This window comes from Balearica regulorum, chromosome 1 (assembly GCF_011004875.1).
Source record: "Balearica regulorum gibbericeps isolate bBalReg1 chromosome 1, bBalReg1.pri, whole genome shotgun sequence".
NCBI classification, from domain to species: domain Eukaryota; kingdom Metazoa; phylum Chordata; class Aves; order Gruiformes; family Gruidae; genus Balearica; species Balearica regulorum.
In genome coordinates this window covers 10,794,823-10,811,765 of record NC_046184.1, presented here as the reverse complement: position 1 = coordinate 10,811,765, position 16,943 = coordinate 10,794,823, and the positions used below count along the sequence as shown (strand labels likewise).

The 16,943-nt window shown below is 37.0% G+C and overlaps 1 protein-coding gene across 2 annotated transcripts in view; it reads right to left on the bottom strand.

Moving 5' to 3' along the window:
* PCLO (piccolo presynaptic cytomatrix protein) overlaps nucleotides 1-16,943 on the bottom strand; it is a 378,115-nt gene that overhangs the window by 72,803 nt on the left and 288,369 nt on the right. For both annotated transcript variants that reach the window (XM_075771604.1, XM_075771678.1), the window contains exons 12-17: nucleotides 16,444-16,511; nucleotides 13,009-13,220; nucleotides 7,904-7,954; nucleotides 6,863-6,993; nucleotides 5,225-5,251; nucleotides 3,284-3,377 (exon numbers count right to left, since the gene is read on the bottom strand). In XM_075771604.1, the coding sequence (XP_075627719.1) occupies nucleotides 3,284-3,377; nucleotides 5,225-5,251; nucleotides 6,863-6,993; nucleotides 7,904-7,954; nucleotides 13,009-13,220; nucleotides 16,444-16,511 (583 nt within the window). The remainder of the gene's footprint in view (nucleotides 1-3,283; nucleotides 3,378-5,224; nucleotides 5,252-6,862; nucleotides 6,994-7,903; nucleotides 7,955-13,008; nucleotides 13,221-16,443; nucleotides 16,512-16,943) is intronic.

Here is a 16,943-nt window from a genome sequence, read left to right as displayed (position 1 = left end):
GATGCAGAAACAGCCAATATGAATAATATTTTATCTTATGGAAGGCATAACACCACACATACAGAACTGTCTGTTTCTTGTTTTAAATGTCTGGAGATCACTGTGTGTTGTTACGGATAATGAGGGTCTGTATAACTAAATATGCATTACTTGAAATATTTAATATATATTCCTTGAAAATCTCATACAACTCATGACTTAAGGAAAGAATTTTAATGCAGTTTGTTTCTCTCCTATGCTGAAAGTAAATTCCTATAATTACTTCAGAAATAATATAAAAGATTGCAGTCTCAGTCAGGATATTTGATGAGTAGAAATGAAAGTGTTGTATTGGATCATGCATTATATTTATTTGTGTTTACATTCATATTGAGTATTTTATTGTACTCTTCTCTATATTGCTGTACTTCAGTACGTGAGAGATCAAAAAAACTTTTGCTAGGTCACTTAGAAACTTACTTTTTGTTGTCCAAGATATTAAGTAAGATTTAGGTACCAACAACTTGCTGATTCATAAGGAAGCTTTTCTTACATTTGGAAAGAAGACATAGATTTCTACATCACTCAAGGATTTTGAAAATATTACTCTTTTTAAATATATTACCTTCAATTTAAGGACATGAGCTATAGCAAAAGCTATTTGCTTTAATGAATTATATCCATTGTTTAAGGAAATACTTTTCTCTGCTTTCTGACAGGTAAGAAATTGAGGCAAACAAAGCCACACCTTATATTGTGGTCCTATGTTATACCAACAGCCTAACCAGCAACAGAACTTACATCTTTTACCATCTTCTCCTTTAAATCATTCTAACGCTTTCTTTCATGCTCTGAATAGGTATTTGACTTGAGTTAGCAATTATGATACAATATCTGTAGTGTGTGTACTAGGCTTTCCTCTCAAGCTGTAATTATTTCCACTTTATTACTTAACAAAAAACTTAAATTACTAAATATTCAGTTTAATTTATTTTTTTCTCCAACTGTCAAAGTAGAACTTGCTACGTGATAAAACTAATCATTCTGACCTTGAAAAAGTCTGTTTCATTTCAAAGAGTGATCTATTTCCTATAATTATTTTCACTTTAATTTCAGCTAGGTTATGAAAGAGAAAAGGAAAATGAAAAATTCTACAACCAGCTAAAGTCTAGACAGTGACGTTAAAAGGACTATATTAGGAAATATTTAATAATACTTATTTGCTGTCAGCAAGCAACCCGTGCTTTGATGGAGGGAAAGGAAATGCTTCTTTGGAAAAATAATATTTATAAAGATTCATTAATTTATGTTCGGATATGACTGCTAACTCTGCATAACTTAGTGTATGATGCAGTTTTGCTTGTTTGTTGATCAGAACACTCATTCTTCTCTTCATATTCCTAATTATTTCGAAATATCCATTTGTGAGGGTTACAAGTGCAAACAATATGCTCTTTCATGGTAATAGTTCTTTAAACTGTAGAGGGCACTTATTATCATCATAGAATTATTTGGTGATTTAGAAGCGTGCTTTACTGCATATTCTCTAAGTCAAGGCACTGAATTTTATGGGAGAAGAATCACTCACATTGGTATCTTACCAGGTACAAGCCATGGAAAACTGCGGAAGGAAACACTACACCCTGTACACACTTCTGTGTGACAAGAGGACAAAATATACAACATGTGTGATGCTCAGACAAAGCTTACACACTTATAAGTACTGCGTAACAGTCTCAGAGAAAGGGAAAAGGAGGAGATTTGCGAATAGAAAGCAAAGGCTCAAAGAATTCAATATGTAACCTAAAGGCAAATTTCATCAAATAATGGTCAAAAAATTGACACCAAAGATATTAGGAGATTTTCCGTCATAAAAATCTCTGCCCAAGAAATCCTAGACTAAGTTCACTATCCAATTTAAAATCACCAAAAAGCCATTGAATGTCCAACACCCAAGCACTCTTCACTACACTGTGAAATGTCACAGCAGAAGCTGAAAGCAAATTAAGTAAACTGAAGAGCCTTTCTCAAATGCAAAGCTCAGTTTGGAAATATTGCTAAGACTTGCCAAACCTTTTCACAAAACCCATAAGACCTAGGGTTTGCAAACATCACAGTTGGTTTTTTTTCCTGATGTGTGCACTGTCAGTGAGTTTCCATTTGTGCAAGCCTATGGAAACAGCATGCAAAACCCACCAAACCATAATCATTACATACAATATGGTACCTCTGAAGTAAATCTGAGCTACTGCCTGATGTGTAGATGTGTGGATTACATGAGCAACCATGTAAGCCCCTCTGTGGGAAGGGTTTTGCTCCATGCAAAAATGAGTACCTTAATCTATGTTCCTCTCAATGAACAAGAAGAATGAATAACCAAATTTTAAGTTAGGACAATAATATTGAGGTCTTGGTGTCATGTTGGAGAAGTATATTAAAAGCATTGGGAAATCTATTCACTAAAAAGTCTGATTATTCTGGGCTTTTTAAAGAAGTACTTGAAAAATGAAGTCAAAAGTATCAGGAACAAAACACTAAGAAAGGCAAACAGACTTAGGACTGTGTACAAATCCATTATTCTATAAAATATACTTCATAATTTAAAAAAATGAACTGATCATAATTTTGCTCATTATGCCTTTTTCAAATGGTAAAAAGTCCCTTAAAAGGGGAGATAAACAAAAAGGAGTCAATTGCTTCATACTGTACATCAGTTAGAGACAGAAACCAAGAAACAGATAAGACTTCCACAGACCGCTTTCCCAGATGTGAGTTAAATCTGTCTATAAAAAGGAAATTAAATATCTTCTGATTTTTTTCAGGTGATTCATATTTTGAGCCCATTGGTGTACATTGCTGCTAAATCTAAAAATGTATCTCTACATTTTATAATTATTTTTGAATAAGAAAAAAGTAGGACCTGTGGTTTTTGTGAGCTTGCATGGCTTTTGGAACAAAGAGTGACAGTGATTTCTGCATCTACTTCAGAAACTTATGTCTTAATTTATTCCCTCCCTGTATTCCGTTATCATTTTTTAAATTGCCACATCTGTACTTATGACATGATTATGAGTGTAATCCCCACAAATTACCATTTTTATGAGTAGAAGGGACAAGAAATGGGTATTGATATAGTAAGCTCTATCAGAGGCAAGGAAATAGTTCCAAATTTCCCCTACATTTGGCAAGATTTTACAGGGGTTCACAGAATTGCCAGTAGCACTGCTCCCTTCACAGTAAGCACTGCAGACCATACAAATAATAAAGCAGTAGATTGCACTGAACAGTACTACCAGTCACGCACCTGGTCCATGGAGATATTTTTATAAATCACTGTTTGATTCCACTCAGGATTCAAGCTTTTCTGTATGTACTTAGTTCTCCGCTTGTACTCAGCACTGAATTTGAACAAAGGAAGGAAACATTACATTAGTGATCTTTTGTTTCTTTCAATTCTAATGCAAAAAACCCACCCACAAACCAAAAAAAAAACCAGAAAAAGAAAAGAACTGCATCCCTCATTTCTGCAATAGCTCAGGGTTACAAGAGGACAACGACAGCCTTTGGGTTTTTTCATTAGTGTGCTTTCCTGACATGGTGTTTTAAAACATCTTCTTCAGACTCTTCAGCCACCTAGCTCTGCCTACAACTGTTTCAACATAAAGCATCAGTCAGCACATGCACATATGCTTTGTTCTCTCATTGTAGGTGTTGGGTTCTGATTATAAATTGAAGTAATAATGCATTGATTTCTTTTCCAAGACCATCCTCCTATTAGCACTTTAAAGTAGCATGAATCCATTATATTTATAGGTTACAGTCTCTAATTACGGGAGTGCCATCTCACAAGAACATTTAATGAATGCCATGGGGTAACTGATATCCTGTTAATGATAGAAACACTAATTTCTTATTGATCCTATTCTCTGCCTATAACTCTAACTGTACTGCAAACATCAAAGTGCAGCAAGCTCATGAATGTTTTTGTCAATAGCCAAGAGTGAAAAGTTTGGCTGCATAATCTGTTTTTAAAAAGAATCGGTAGTGCTTTCTATTGTACTTGCATTTCCTGAGTAGGGAGAAAACAGTACACTAATCTTTAACAGAATATGGATTCATCTAGCTCTGTGAGCTTTGATGTCAGATTGGCTTCCATTCCAATTTTAATTTAATATAAATTTTAATGGACATCTCAAAAAAGCTGGGTAGGAGAATATGAGAAGCTTTTAATACTTTGAAAACCCAACAAAATATAAGGTAAAGAACCTCTTTTTGCCACACTGCAAGTTAACTGTCCTTTGTCTTCTGCTCAAACCTCCCATACATTAAAGGACTTACAAGCTCTATCTAAGTACTAAATTAAATGTCTCCAGGACTGTTATCCAGCACGAACGCCAAATGGCACAGAATGACCTGTATCTGTCCTATTAAACTCTCTTACGGTTCCTCCACATTAATTTTTGGTAGTGTGCTGTTCTGCTGATTCTCCCTTCTGACTTCTGATTGAATTGTGTTTTGGTTCACACTGAGGCATGGTCTCAGAGCTAATGAACTAGATTCCTTTCATATGAGATTAACTCAGAAGATGCGCTCCAGGGGCTCATTTAATCAGCTAGTCACTAATGGTGTACGATGCATGGAACCAGATTGGAGCATATCTGAATTAACGTTACGTGAAAGACGCATGTATTTTACTGACACATATATGTCAATGTTGGGTCTTCAGCATCAGCAGTTTCACTCTACAAACTCAATTCTACTGTGCAGTGCTCCCCTCTAATTATTCTGGAGTGTCTAATGGCCTTATTATCTAGAATTATGCCTGGCTTTAATGCCTGTACACTGTGCAAGGTGTAGAGAGAAAAATGTTCCATTTCATTTCAAAAGAGTGCCTATTTCTCTTGGCAGTAACACCATTCAAAATCTTGATACTAGTTTGCAGTTAATTATTTTGCAAATTTCAGTGAATGAGAATGAATTTTTAGATATCTCTGAACTAAATTCTTCCAGACTTTAAAATAAATTTTGTTTGCAATCAGAATTTGGCCCTAGAATATTACTGCATCGTGGAGCATCAATTACTGATTTCCAGTTCCTTCTGACCTGGAAATGGGATTCATTAGAGAATGAACAAGAAAACCGTGCTGCAAGCACGTGCCATCAAAACTCAAGAGAAATCTAGAGTTCAATGACCAGGCTTATCATACCATGCATGCATCCAAAAATGAAAGAGAGTACACTCTACCTTGCATTTTGGACAACCATGACTTGTCTGCATACCCAGCATTTATAGAGTTAGGAACACAGAGGAAGCGGTATGAGAGAAAATGAGAACAGAGATGAAAGAATGTGAATAATAGGTAGTTTCTAGTATCAGAATCAAAGGAAAGAGCAGCATTAGGAAGAATAAGAAGTCTAGTATGGACTGAATTACAGATAAAAGATATTCAGTAACAATTCAGGTTTCTGCTTTCAGAAACCAGTTTGGCACTTTTGAGCAGCTTTTCATTTTCATTATTCCCTAAAACCCCAAGTTATATGCAAAATGGCAACATTGCCATGCTTTAAAATAATGAAACCAAACAAAATTAAAATCCAAATTCTTTATAACTTGGCAGCAAGTTTAAACCTATACTTAGATCTGGCTTAGACCTCTGCAGGATGAACATCTCTCTAGTTCAAAGTCTTATTTCTACATCAGTGAATGTACCTCCAAAATTCCCAGTAAGATTGATTTGACAAGTATTTTACAAGACTCTTAGGTGCATTAAAACCTCCCTCAAGATTTAGGACCTGTTCCCATTATATTCAGTAATAGTTTTGGGCCCACTGCCACTGAGCAATATTGAATGCTGTATAGCTGGAATTAGCAAGTTACAAAAGAATACGCATGCCTTTAGTGGTACCATTCCTGTGCTTTTAGCTGTGCTTGCCCATATGCCAAATGCTGACCTGTGAGTTGAGCATCCACTTTCCTGTTACTTTGAATAGAACAGAAATACAGAATTTTAGTTGCATGCTGCTAGCCTAAGAGTCTTTTAGTATGAGTGTGATTACACAAGCAAAGAAGTTTGCAGGACTTTGTCTTTGCAATCTAAGCTCCGATCCATCAGTTTAGCTTTAGATATTGTCAGTGATGTCAGCAGGATTATTATAACTATGTACATTTATGCATACCTATGACATTCTGCATCTTTAGGGCACAAAAAAGAGTTATCATATTGCTGATACAGAAACATACCTTTTAAAGGAAACATTAATGACTTATTTGTAATTACAGAGTCTAAAAAAGCAATGCTCTGTGAGAAAGTGATTAGCAATTTGTATAGTCATTAGATACAAAATTACAGAATTTCTAAACCCACATCTTAGCTCTTAAAGAAAAAAGCCATAAAAAAAAAAAAATCACATGGAATGAATGTTTTCTCTAAAGTATTTCTCACCTTTGATATTATACTGCAAGCTTAAATTTATCTCAGATACTGTAAGTCTGCATGTTTGCAAATCTGTCCCAAATTCAGATTGTCTTGAGCTGAAGCAACAATTCCATTTTAACCTTAACATGCAGCTACAGAAAGTAGTACATATATTTAGGACATTTCGGTAGAGTTTGTTCTACTTTTAATACATATTTTTGCATATATTAGAAATTTTAAATGGAAACATAAAAAAAAATCTACAGGAATGATAGTGAAGTCTAGAGGTCATTAGCAAAGGATGCACATTCTCCTGGGAATAGGATCTGGCTCTATTAAAAATCCACCATTTTTCCTTGTGTTGTACCTGGATTTTCTATAGCAGTAACTCTCAGTTCTGTTTGTTAGGGACAAGTTACAAACCCAAATTAAAAGAAAGTTCAGATTAAGATTTCTCCTCCACTTACCCTCTCCCTGGAAGAAGATAAACTTTAACGAAGGGGTCAGAATAGCCATTGTTGTCTCTGGGCGCAAGGTTTCTTGCCTGAAGGATGTGGATGATAAGGTTGCCAAGGTGTTTGTCATAGTTGATTTGAAGCTAGAGAATGCATTAAAACGCAGTAAAATTATTTGTTATTTTTACTTCCTAAATGATTCAATACCTCTCCAAAATCCTTTGACTAAAATGAGTTTTAGACGTTTACTTTGGCTGGAAATAAACACATTTTAGAAGTTTCTGCCTCTCTCTCCTGACTAGAATGAGTATGCTGGATCTTGAAACAAATTTTGCTTTCAAAGTCTGTCAGTACTGGTTAAAAAAAAAAAAAAAGAATTTATCTATTCCAGTCAGGAAAAAGTAGATTAAATATGAACCCTTGATATTATTCTGAGCGATAGCCAGTTTATTGGGTAGGAATTACACAAATTCTGACTACCTGGAGCCCAAGGTCGGGAAGGATGTTATAATACTATGGAAAGAGCCTTAGTACTAGTACAGGAGAGAGGGATAAATTAAGAAAACAAAAGACAGCAATGTACAGGAAACAGGGCTTCATTTATTTTGCTGCTCCCAGTTCCACTGTTTTAAAAAACTAGAGTAAAGTCAGTTTACATAAGAGAGAACCACTATCTTCGTTGGCATCACATGGAAATGAATCCACTGCACTATGAGAAACCCATAGCAGTCTTTGCTTAAATTTAGAGATACTGGGAATTTCTGAAGTAAACCACAATAAGTGCTCAAAGATTAAAGATTAGAATGATTTTAACTACATTTTTAGCCCCTTCAGGAACAGCAGCATTTCCTGTGTTGTTTGAGTTTCACAAGCTAACATTAAAGACAGAATTGAAAATCTAGCACTGACGTACATTAATGACATTTCAAGGGATTGCAGTTGAATAAGAAATCAGTTAATGGAGAGGTGGTTTTCTGCAAACTTATTCATCAGAAAAATGCAGCAAATAGCAACAACTATGTATTTACAACACAGCAAAAACTATGTATTTACCTGAATTTCTCCAGTGATTGGATGGGAAGCAGATTTTGTAGTTTCAGTGGGCTGCAGATTAAAATACATAAATAAGTACATAGGTACACACTCACAAATATATTCATATGCATATTGGAAATAATAGATTTTCAAAGTTAACTTTTTCAACAGGTGTTGTTTATATTGTTCTATTGCCACATATTTTTAAAAAATATTTAATTGTTTCCAATATGTATGCTCAAAAGTAATAGTTATGGTATTTCATCAGCACTTAGAGTCCAGCCCAGCCATTTTAATCCAGCTTCACGCAAGTGCAGAATCAGACAACTTGAACACCAAAGTCTTTACAGTCTGGGCAGATCGGTCACACAGGGAGGTGCGGGGAGAACAAGACATATAGCACTAACCTTGTCTAACAAAAGTGAATGTTGCAAAGAGAAACCAAATACCATGTCAAGCACAACACAGCCATATTTCTATTGAAAGGTGAAGGTTACACTAGTTTAAATTGAGTTAAAATGAAAGTGGGGAGAAGGAATGGAAAGAATGGTATGAAAACTGAGTGATGTGTGTGGATTTCACAATTGCAAGCCATCCCATATAATATTTTTTTCTTTATTCTGTGTTTTCTGATAATCAATTCAGCTACACCATTTCATCTTCAAATTCCTCCACACACTTTCCATGACATGGAATTTTAATTTTCTGTCCTCCCTTTCACGACGCTGTATAATCTTGCCTGTTCCTCTCTATTCTCTATCACTGAGCTTCTCTAGGTTGCTGACAAAAGCAGTAAAATCCTCAGTGTCTTTTTTCCCCCCTTTACTTCCCTCCTGTTTGTTAGTAGATGGAAAATAATATCACCATTTGCTTCAAATCCTGGAGTCTCAAAAATAGGCTGTTCTGTTAAACTGTAGTGCCCTTGAGCCACCCTGGACCTACCTCTAATCTGCAAGCCATCAGTCAAGCAAGAAAGCCCTCTCTGGTTCAGTAAAAGGGTTTGAATATTTTTGTATTCTCTCCATATCTGCTTCCTCGGTTGATGCAGCAGAAAACAAAGGATGAAAACAAGGACAAACTTACTGTTCTCTGAAGACTGACCTGGAAGTCATCTTTTCCTATTTTTCCAGATGTGACCAGCAGCCTGACATATTATTCTGTGTAATTAGGATTTCTTTCACTTTCTGAGAAGAGTAAACCCCATCTGCCTCTTTTGTGCTGCCCTAGCCTCCAAAAAACCCTTAGAGATTTTCTCAGGATGAAAATGAATCGTTTTAGTTTGTCTCCCGCACCAGAGCATGAAGTTAAAGTGATGCACTACCCTATTCAGGTTTGCGATAAAGAAACATCCCCTCACTCAGATCTGCAGACCACAACTAACCAGAAAAATCCCAGCCAAACACTAGCACAACAAAAAACAAGGGAGAAAACCAGCCCAAACATGCCTGTTTTATAGTTATATTTACTGCCTTCTGTTGTCTTATTTTTGGTTGCTTTACATGCTTTATCTTACATTCTAGATGTGTTTCTTTATGAACAAAAACTTTTTCAGAAAAAAAAATGTTGATTTTTCTGGAAATGCATATGCCTCTCAAAAATAATTTTGGTAGAAAATTTTTAGATCAGCTTTTCTTGGTACCTTACAAAGCTTTTAAAGAAGAGTAATCCCTCTAACAGCTAAAATTGGTCATCAGTAGTTTGTAAAATGCTCTGAATCTTAAATGACATTTTAGACTGATGGCAAACTACTACAACCTGTTTGGTCCTTGAAAGAATATTCAAAGACAGAATTTCACTCCTTTTGCCAAAGACAGAAATCTACCTGAGCATCATGCAAACTTTCAAAGTAGGGCTTAAATGGTTTACATTTCTCATACTTTACCTCTATGAATGGATTTTATTATACTTTAATAGTTCTGACCTCAATCAGTACTACAAAATAACATGGAATTAGCTGTGCTGCGGCTACAAAATCACTGTCAGATATTCTAAATGTTCTATTTTTTCAGAAGTTTGAATAGCAAAAATAATGAGCTTGTTCACCCTAAATATCACGTAATACAGAATGTATTAGCAGTGATGCTGTAGAAGGAGTCCAGAGAAAGGGGACTGGGCTTGCTGAATTTGTTTGGGGACTTCCAAACCTGGGTAAAGTGAAGTTTCCTTTACCTGTGCAGTTACTTTACTTTCATCTACTTGTCTGTAAAAATGAATGTGCGTTTTAAAGTTTCTATGTCATCAAATCTCTGTTTTCCTTTACAAGGCTGTGATTCAGCATATTAAATATTTTGTTTTCTCTCTGATGTCAGCTAATTTAAACTGACCATGAAGAACTACCCAAATATTTCAAAGAAATATGAATAATTTAGGCTGAAAGAGATCTCTCAAGGTCATCTGATCCAATCGCCAGCTCAGAGCTGGGCCAACTTTGAAGTTGGATCTGGACTGAAAGGCAGAGATGCATTTGCATCTAAAAGTATCTTTCTTTATCAGGGCCTCAGTGAGGATTAATTTGAAAAGAAGGAAAAGCATTTCACTGCTGACTTCTCTAGGAGCTAACAGATCTGAGGATTTAGAGAAACAACCTATTCTTCAAGATTCAAAGACAATTAAATATTTCTATTGGGCCTTTATTCCTTGATGTAATCTGCACCAGAGAATGATCATGCATTTACATTACAAAAGAAACAGATCTGCACAGGATATAAGCAGCTCAAGGCTCCCAAAGGTTAAATCTCTCCTGTGATGGCTAATCTAATTTCACTCTAATTTCTTTTGATACTCCCTGCACGCACTCACACATCCTATGTAAGAGCCAGTGCTTTGTAATGCCATCACACCTGCTGGAGAAGGTTGTCATTACCATGATGTCAAACTTGTTAAAGCCAGGCTCCGATGCTATACACTATCACTCTCTGAATTAATGGGGCAAAACATTAAATATGAGAAAATGGGCACCAAAGAATATCAAAAAAACTCCTACAACAGTTCTGGAGTGTATATTCTATACAAAAAAGCTTAAAAAAAAAAAGAAAAAAAAAGAAGAAGATTTTACTTGCTATAAATAAGAACAGTTGCAAACTCAACTGTTTGGGGTCTGGATATTTTGTCTGTCATGATACTTTGGCAAGGCTGCAGCCTGCCTAGAAATGCTGTCAGCCCAAGGCAAAGAGCCGTTCCAGAAAGGATGAGCAGTAGCTTTTTCTAACAGAGTCAACACCATTATAAACTTGGCCTGCAGTCAATGAACAGAAACTATACAAGTCAACAAGAGCTACGGTTGTTATGAAAGAAATGCATCGCAATATGATTTTCAGAAATAGGCAAAGAATGTTTTAATATTTACCTGATTAGTTTTGACTTTTGCATCCCCTACATAAAGGCATTAGTTTTAATAATTTTTTGTTTCATCTTTATAAGCCTCCAGCTGAATTTTCATAAAAGATTACTAAATCTTCTGTGAAGCAGGAAATGAAATTTATGCATCTAACTTGAGGTGACCTGCTACAGTGCCAAAGCTGGGAACCCAGTCTTCTCATGCGGACCGAGAGAGGCGCCTCTCTAGGATACAATGCACATCAGGGATTTATGGATCTCCATATACTATGCAGCCAATTTAGGAGTGAAATTCATCTAATCAAATGAAAGGGGTTTCAGTGTAGATAGTGACATCTGCACTAAGAGTCCTGCCCCCTCCTCTCCATGCAGTGCATGGACTTCAGGTTTCATCCAGTCTCATGAATTGCACTTCAGAAGTGTATTATTCTCGCTGGTAAACACAAATCACATGACAAACTAGGTCATATGTAGATGTTTACAATATCCAGAGTAAGGTGTAATGAAACCAACTATTAACGTGTTGATTAGGCAATTCTGCCAGATACCTGAAGTTAGGTGCAGTAAATCTTGACATACGGATTTAACTTGTGAATCATAGACCTGAATTCGTTCATAAAAAATCTATGGAAATTATGGCAAGACAGAATTACTACCCAAAAAAACCTGGTCAATAAATATATTTATAGGTTGTGCTAAATTGCTGGATGAAAGAGATTTTTGTATTTCCTCTCACATGAAAGTTATATAGGTGTGTCAAAGAGCCACATGAGATGAGCAGACACCGTTTGCTGGTTTTTGTTTGTACAGTACCTAATGCATTTGTAGTTGAAATCACAGTCGTAGCTTCAACAGCACAAAAATACAAACATAACACTAATGCAGTAGGAACCTGACAGTCCCAAGAAGGAATAAAGAAGCAGAGAAATAAATATCTAGAAAGCACCTTGTTTGCAATGTGAAGCTTTGCTTCCAATAGTAAGACAGTGAGAAGCTGAGTATTCAGGATAGCAATCAGCTTTAGCTATCTTGCAAATTGCTTAAGTAAATGCAGTTTTCACAGGACTGATTTTCAGTTAAGGTGTTGAATTTTTTGACAAAAAAATGCAAAAATGTGACAGATGACTTTATGATCTAGTTTTCAGTTTCAACTGTGAAAAAATGCTACTAAATCCCCACTCTGCCCTTTCCTGGTGTGCAGGTGGGTGCACAAGGAGAAAGTTCAGCTGAGAAATGGACAGGATATGGCAAAAAAAATGAGAAATCATGCTTAACAAATTCACAGGAATTAGATAGTGACCAAACACATTTTGATGGTAAATTTATTTTTCATTTTTTCCCTGGCTATCAGAGAAATGCCTAATATTGCTATGATTATTCACAGCTTGTAACACTTCAAACAGTAGCTTAGTACAGAGAGGGAAATTATGGTCTTAGTAATATCGGCTTCTTCTGTGCAACTAGTACCTCACCATCATGTAGGATGCACTTAAAAAGTATCAACAATGAAGAATGAAAAGGCCAATTATTTTATTTAAAAACAATAATATTAAGCTTGAGAAATCTATTTTCAGAGGGGGACCAATCTTCTATGACCTTGGATAAATCGCATAATCTCCTTTCCTTGTGTCCAAATTCTACATGTTAACGGTAATACTCATCACTGTCACGGAAATGAATTCATCAATATGTGCTGTGATTTCTTGCTACACTAAAGAAGATAAATAAATAGGCAGTTTCTTCTTGTCATCAACATGTTATTGCCTCATAACTGAGAAGATTCTCACCTTGCTGCTGTGACGCTTTTTGCTCACTGAGGGAGAACCAGGCTGACCAGGGCTGGGAACAGCGCTGGAGGTGGCAGAAGTGGTTCCAGAATGAACATGAGATCCCTTTTCCACTCCTGAGGAAGCAACCAGAGGCGACTGCTGTAGAGAAACCTTCTGGAGCTCTGCAGCCAGCTGCTTGGGATCAACCCCTGGGGACTTCGCTTTATCTACTGGATTAAAGTAAGAGAGCTTTGTATTGGTAATTGCTAGCACATTCAAATCCATCTCATCATGGTACAGGGACAGGATAATGACCTTAACAAATATTCCTGTCATTCGCTTGTATGTTTCAAAGACACAAAAGCCAACCTATAGAAAACAGATGTCTCCCTCACAACATCAACATCCCAATTCCAACCTTTCTGCTCAACATGCTGTCAACTAGTGTTACTTGTCTCACAAGCTTTCTGAGGTTACTGTCTAGCTGACGAAAAATAGACCTTGCTGATCATGCTGAATCATACTGGAGCAAATTGCAGTTTTAAAAATCAGACACTACTAACTTGCACTGTTTGGAACTGGTTCAGTTTTGCCAAGTATCTGAACTTCGTTGTAATAAGCTTTAATCTCAACTTTTTTTTTTTTTTTTTTTTTTTTAATCAACAGGACATTAAATAAAACTGAATTCTGCTCCTGAGATAATTTATGCAAAAATAAAGAGAAAAGGAGCTCAAATCTTTAGCACCACAAATTAATCAAAGCAGAATAAAATGAAAACAAATGAGGAGTAAAAGCCCTGATTCATCTTTCCTTATTACGCACACCTATGTGAGGCATCTGTGGTAGGAGTCCAACTGCCCTCCCTGCCCTCCCAATGCACGGGGAGAATTTACGCTTTGTAGATGGCAATCCCCATTTAACAGACAAATGAGGTCAAGTAATTTTTATATGTGCCTTAAAGTGCATAGAGTTAAAAGGATAAGCTCAGCTTACTTCCCAGATTCTCAGAAGTATGAGAGGTTTAAGGCAATGTGTTAGCCTTATCCTGCCTGCTAGGCTGTATTTGGGTTTAATTTCTAGAGGGAATGGAGATTATTCCCTTCCAAAGCACAAACATTCTGTAAAACCTCAGAGGTGATGGCAAGAAGGACTTGGCTTGGGAGCAGAAGGGACTCTGCAGAGTTGTTCCAACTCAGAAACCACTAAAAGATTGCTAGACTAGGAGGAAGCATGCCTGAAAGAAAGGGCGAATTTACTTTTATTTCTGTTTTTTCTCATTTTGAGTTTTGTCCATTAATAAAAAATATCCTTTATTCTATCTTCTATCCTTCCAAACCCCAATTTCAGTGTCTGTGAATGCCTTGGGTGTTTTTGATATGCTCACTAAGAAAAAAATTGTGGGTAATTCTGCCTCAATGCTCCGTTCACTTTCAATTTATATAAATAACATCCACTTTCAACAAAAGGTAGCTTGATGGTAAGTATATTAATAGATGCAAGAAGTTACATGGTCAGAAAATGAAGAATTTAATCCAAGTACCTTGTGTACTGATTGATAAAAAAGCAGCCATGAAACTACAGAACTCAAAATGGACCCACGAGAAGCTTGTTGAAGGGCTGCATTACTAGTAAGATTGTGGATGCTGGTTCAAAGTTAGATTAGATAAAACGAACCTGCAGTCATGGTACTGACTGAACAGAAGGGAATCCCCTCCAAAAGCCCTGCCATATTAGAAGTCACATAACAAAAATTCATACAAAGTTTCATAGAATCATCGAATATCAGGTTGGAAGGGACCTCAAGAATCATCTAGTCCAACCATTCTTGACAAAAGCTCTGTCTAAACAAAAGCACCATCTAGACAAGGTGGCCCAGCACCCCGTCCAGCTGAATTTTAGAAGTGTCCAATGTTGGGGAATCTACCTCTTCCCAGGCAGAGGTTGATTCCAATGGTTGATTGCTCTCATTGTGAAAAATTTTCCTCTTGAGTCCAATCGGAATCTCCTCAGGAGTAACTTGCACCCATTAACCGTGGTCTTTTCCATGTGACTCCTTGTAAAAAGGGAGTCTCTGTCTTCTTTGTAGCCACCCTTTAAGTACTGGAACATGGTGATGAGATCACTCTTAAGCCTTCTTTTCTCAAGGCTGAACAAATCCAATTCTCTCAGCCTTTCCTTATATGGCAGGCTTCCCAGTCCTTTGATCATCCTGGTGGCCCTCCTCTGGACCCTCTCCAGCGTGTCCACTTCTCTTCTGTGTAATGGGTACCAACACTGAACGCAGCAGGGGCCAAAACTGAACACAGAACAAAGTGCTTCTGATTGTATCCCTGTATCCTAGTAAATACTGTATTTTCACCACTAATAACAGGCCACAAGCCTTGTGTTAAGCTAACATAGGCCTTAGGACTTCTTGTCTGTTATTTGGACTTGCTCCAGTTTGCTAGGAGTTTTGTTTTAGCTTGTCCGGCTGCAACAGCAATTGTCTAATGACCAGATGGCTATGACCTTAATTTGTCTGAGTTGCGCTTCACCTTGTATAATTGTGCAGTATAATGTCCACTGTTAATAATCTTGATGTATAAAGGCACAACAGTAATGGCACTGTGTAGACTGAAGTATTTCAGACTCAAGATTAATGATGCAGTTTATAGAAGCACAGGCCTGGCATGACTGCAGGGTGATGCAAGGTTTGGGCACAGGATGATAGCTGAGGCCCCAGGGATACCAGCAACTTGCTGGTCAGTTACTGACACTAATGCAAACTTGGGAACTGGGCAAAATCAATTTTAGGGGCAACAGAAGGAACACAGAACAAGAATATATCACATGTGAAATGTATGATATCCGGTCAAGCCATAAGTAACGAAGAGCTGCTGACTGGTGAGGAAAGAGCAAGGCATGCTAGAAAACATAAAAAAGGGCCCCAAGCAGATCCTGAAGCGAAGAGGAAGGAATCATCAACATCATCCACATCCCAGCAAGGAGGAGTCAAAAGCTCTCACCACAAACATCACACTCCTCCCAGCAAATTCCTCGGGCCGCTGTCGACTTGCTGCACTGGCCCCTGAGTGAGAGCACTGCCCACAGGGCCCGGAGAAGCTGCTGAAGGGGCACATTATGCCACAGTTTTCTGTGGCATATATAGATGAAGGGGTAGCTAGCAGTAGATTTTCCCTAGATAATAAACGTTAGCTGCTGTACTGTTACTGAGAGTTCCCTTGTATTAATTAGATATGTAGACTGTATCAGCATGGATTGAACTAGACTAATAATAATAACCACCAACAATAAAAGCTTGGCTTTGTATATAAGGTGTGGTGCCCTTTCTGCCTATGGCAAGATTTGGGATGTAACACATGAGCTTACAATGCTAATACCCTAGCTTATTTCAAATCCAATTTTCAACTGCTGCCTGGTCCTCCAATATCAAAGCAATAACTTATCACTTACCTGCCTTTACTGGCTCGTGCAGCTCCAGGTGCTGGGGATTCTCAGAGTCCGAGAGCATGTTCAGGTCCCTAAAGAAAGCAATGAGAAGCCTGAGACAAAAGAAACTCTTTCTTCATACCCTCATTATTGTATTAAGTAGATAAATGAATAGTGGTTCATGACAGAAAGCAGCTCCCAAGCATGGCCCCTTCTTAGCTGATACGTATTTGCAATGCTGCTAAAGAGCTGAGAAGAAAAGGTTCTTTTAAGGTGAAATCTTTAATGAGTGAATGCAAGTTTATACGTTTCTTATGATGCTTAAATGACTTTCATCTAAAGGATACAGATTTCAGTAAAAGTTAAGTTAGTGCTAAATTACCATCTTTTTCTAACCCCAGTAAATTCAGTGAATTGTATGTGTATCAATGAGAGGAGACTGTGGCCTGACAATGGAGATATCATTATTTATAAAAGCATAATCCCTAACATCTGCCTCAGCTTATCTTTCCTTATGACTTTAA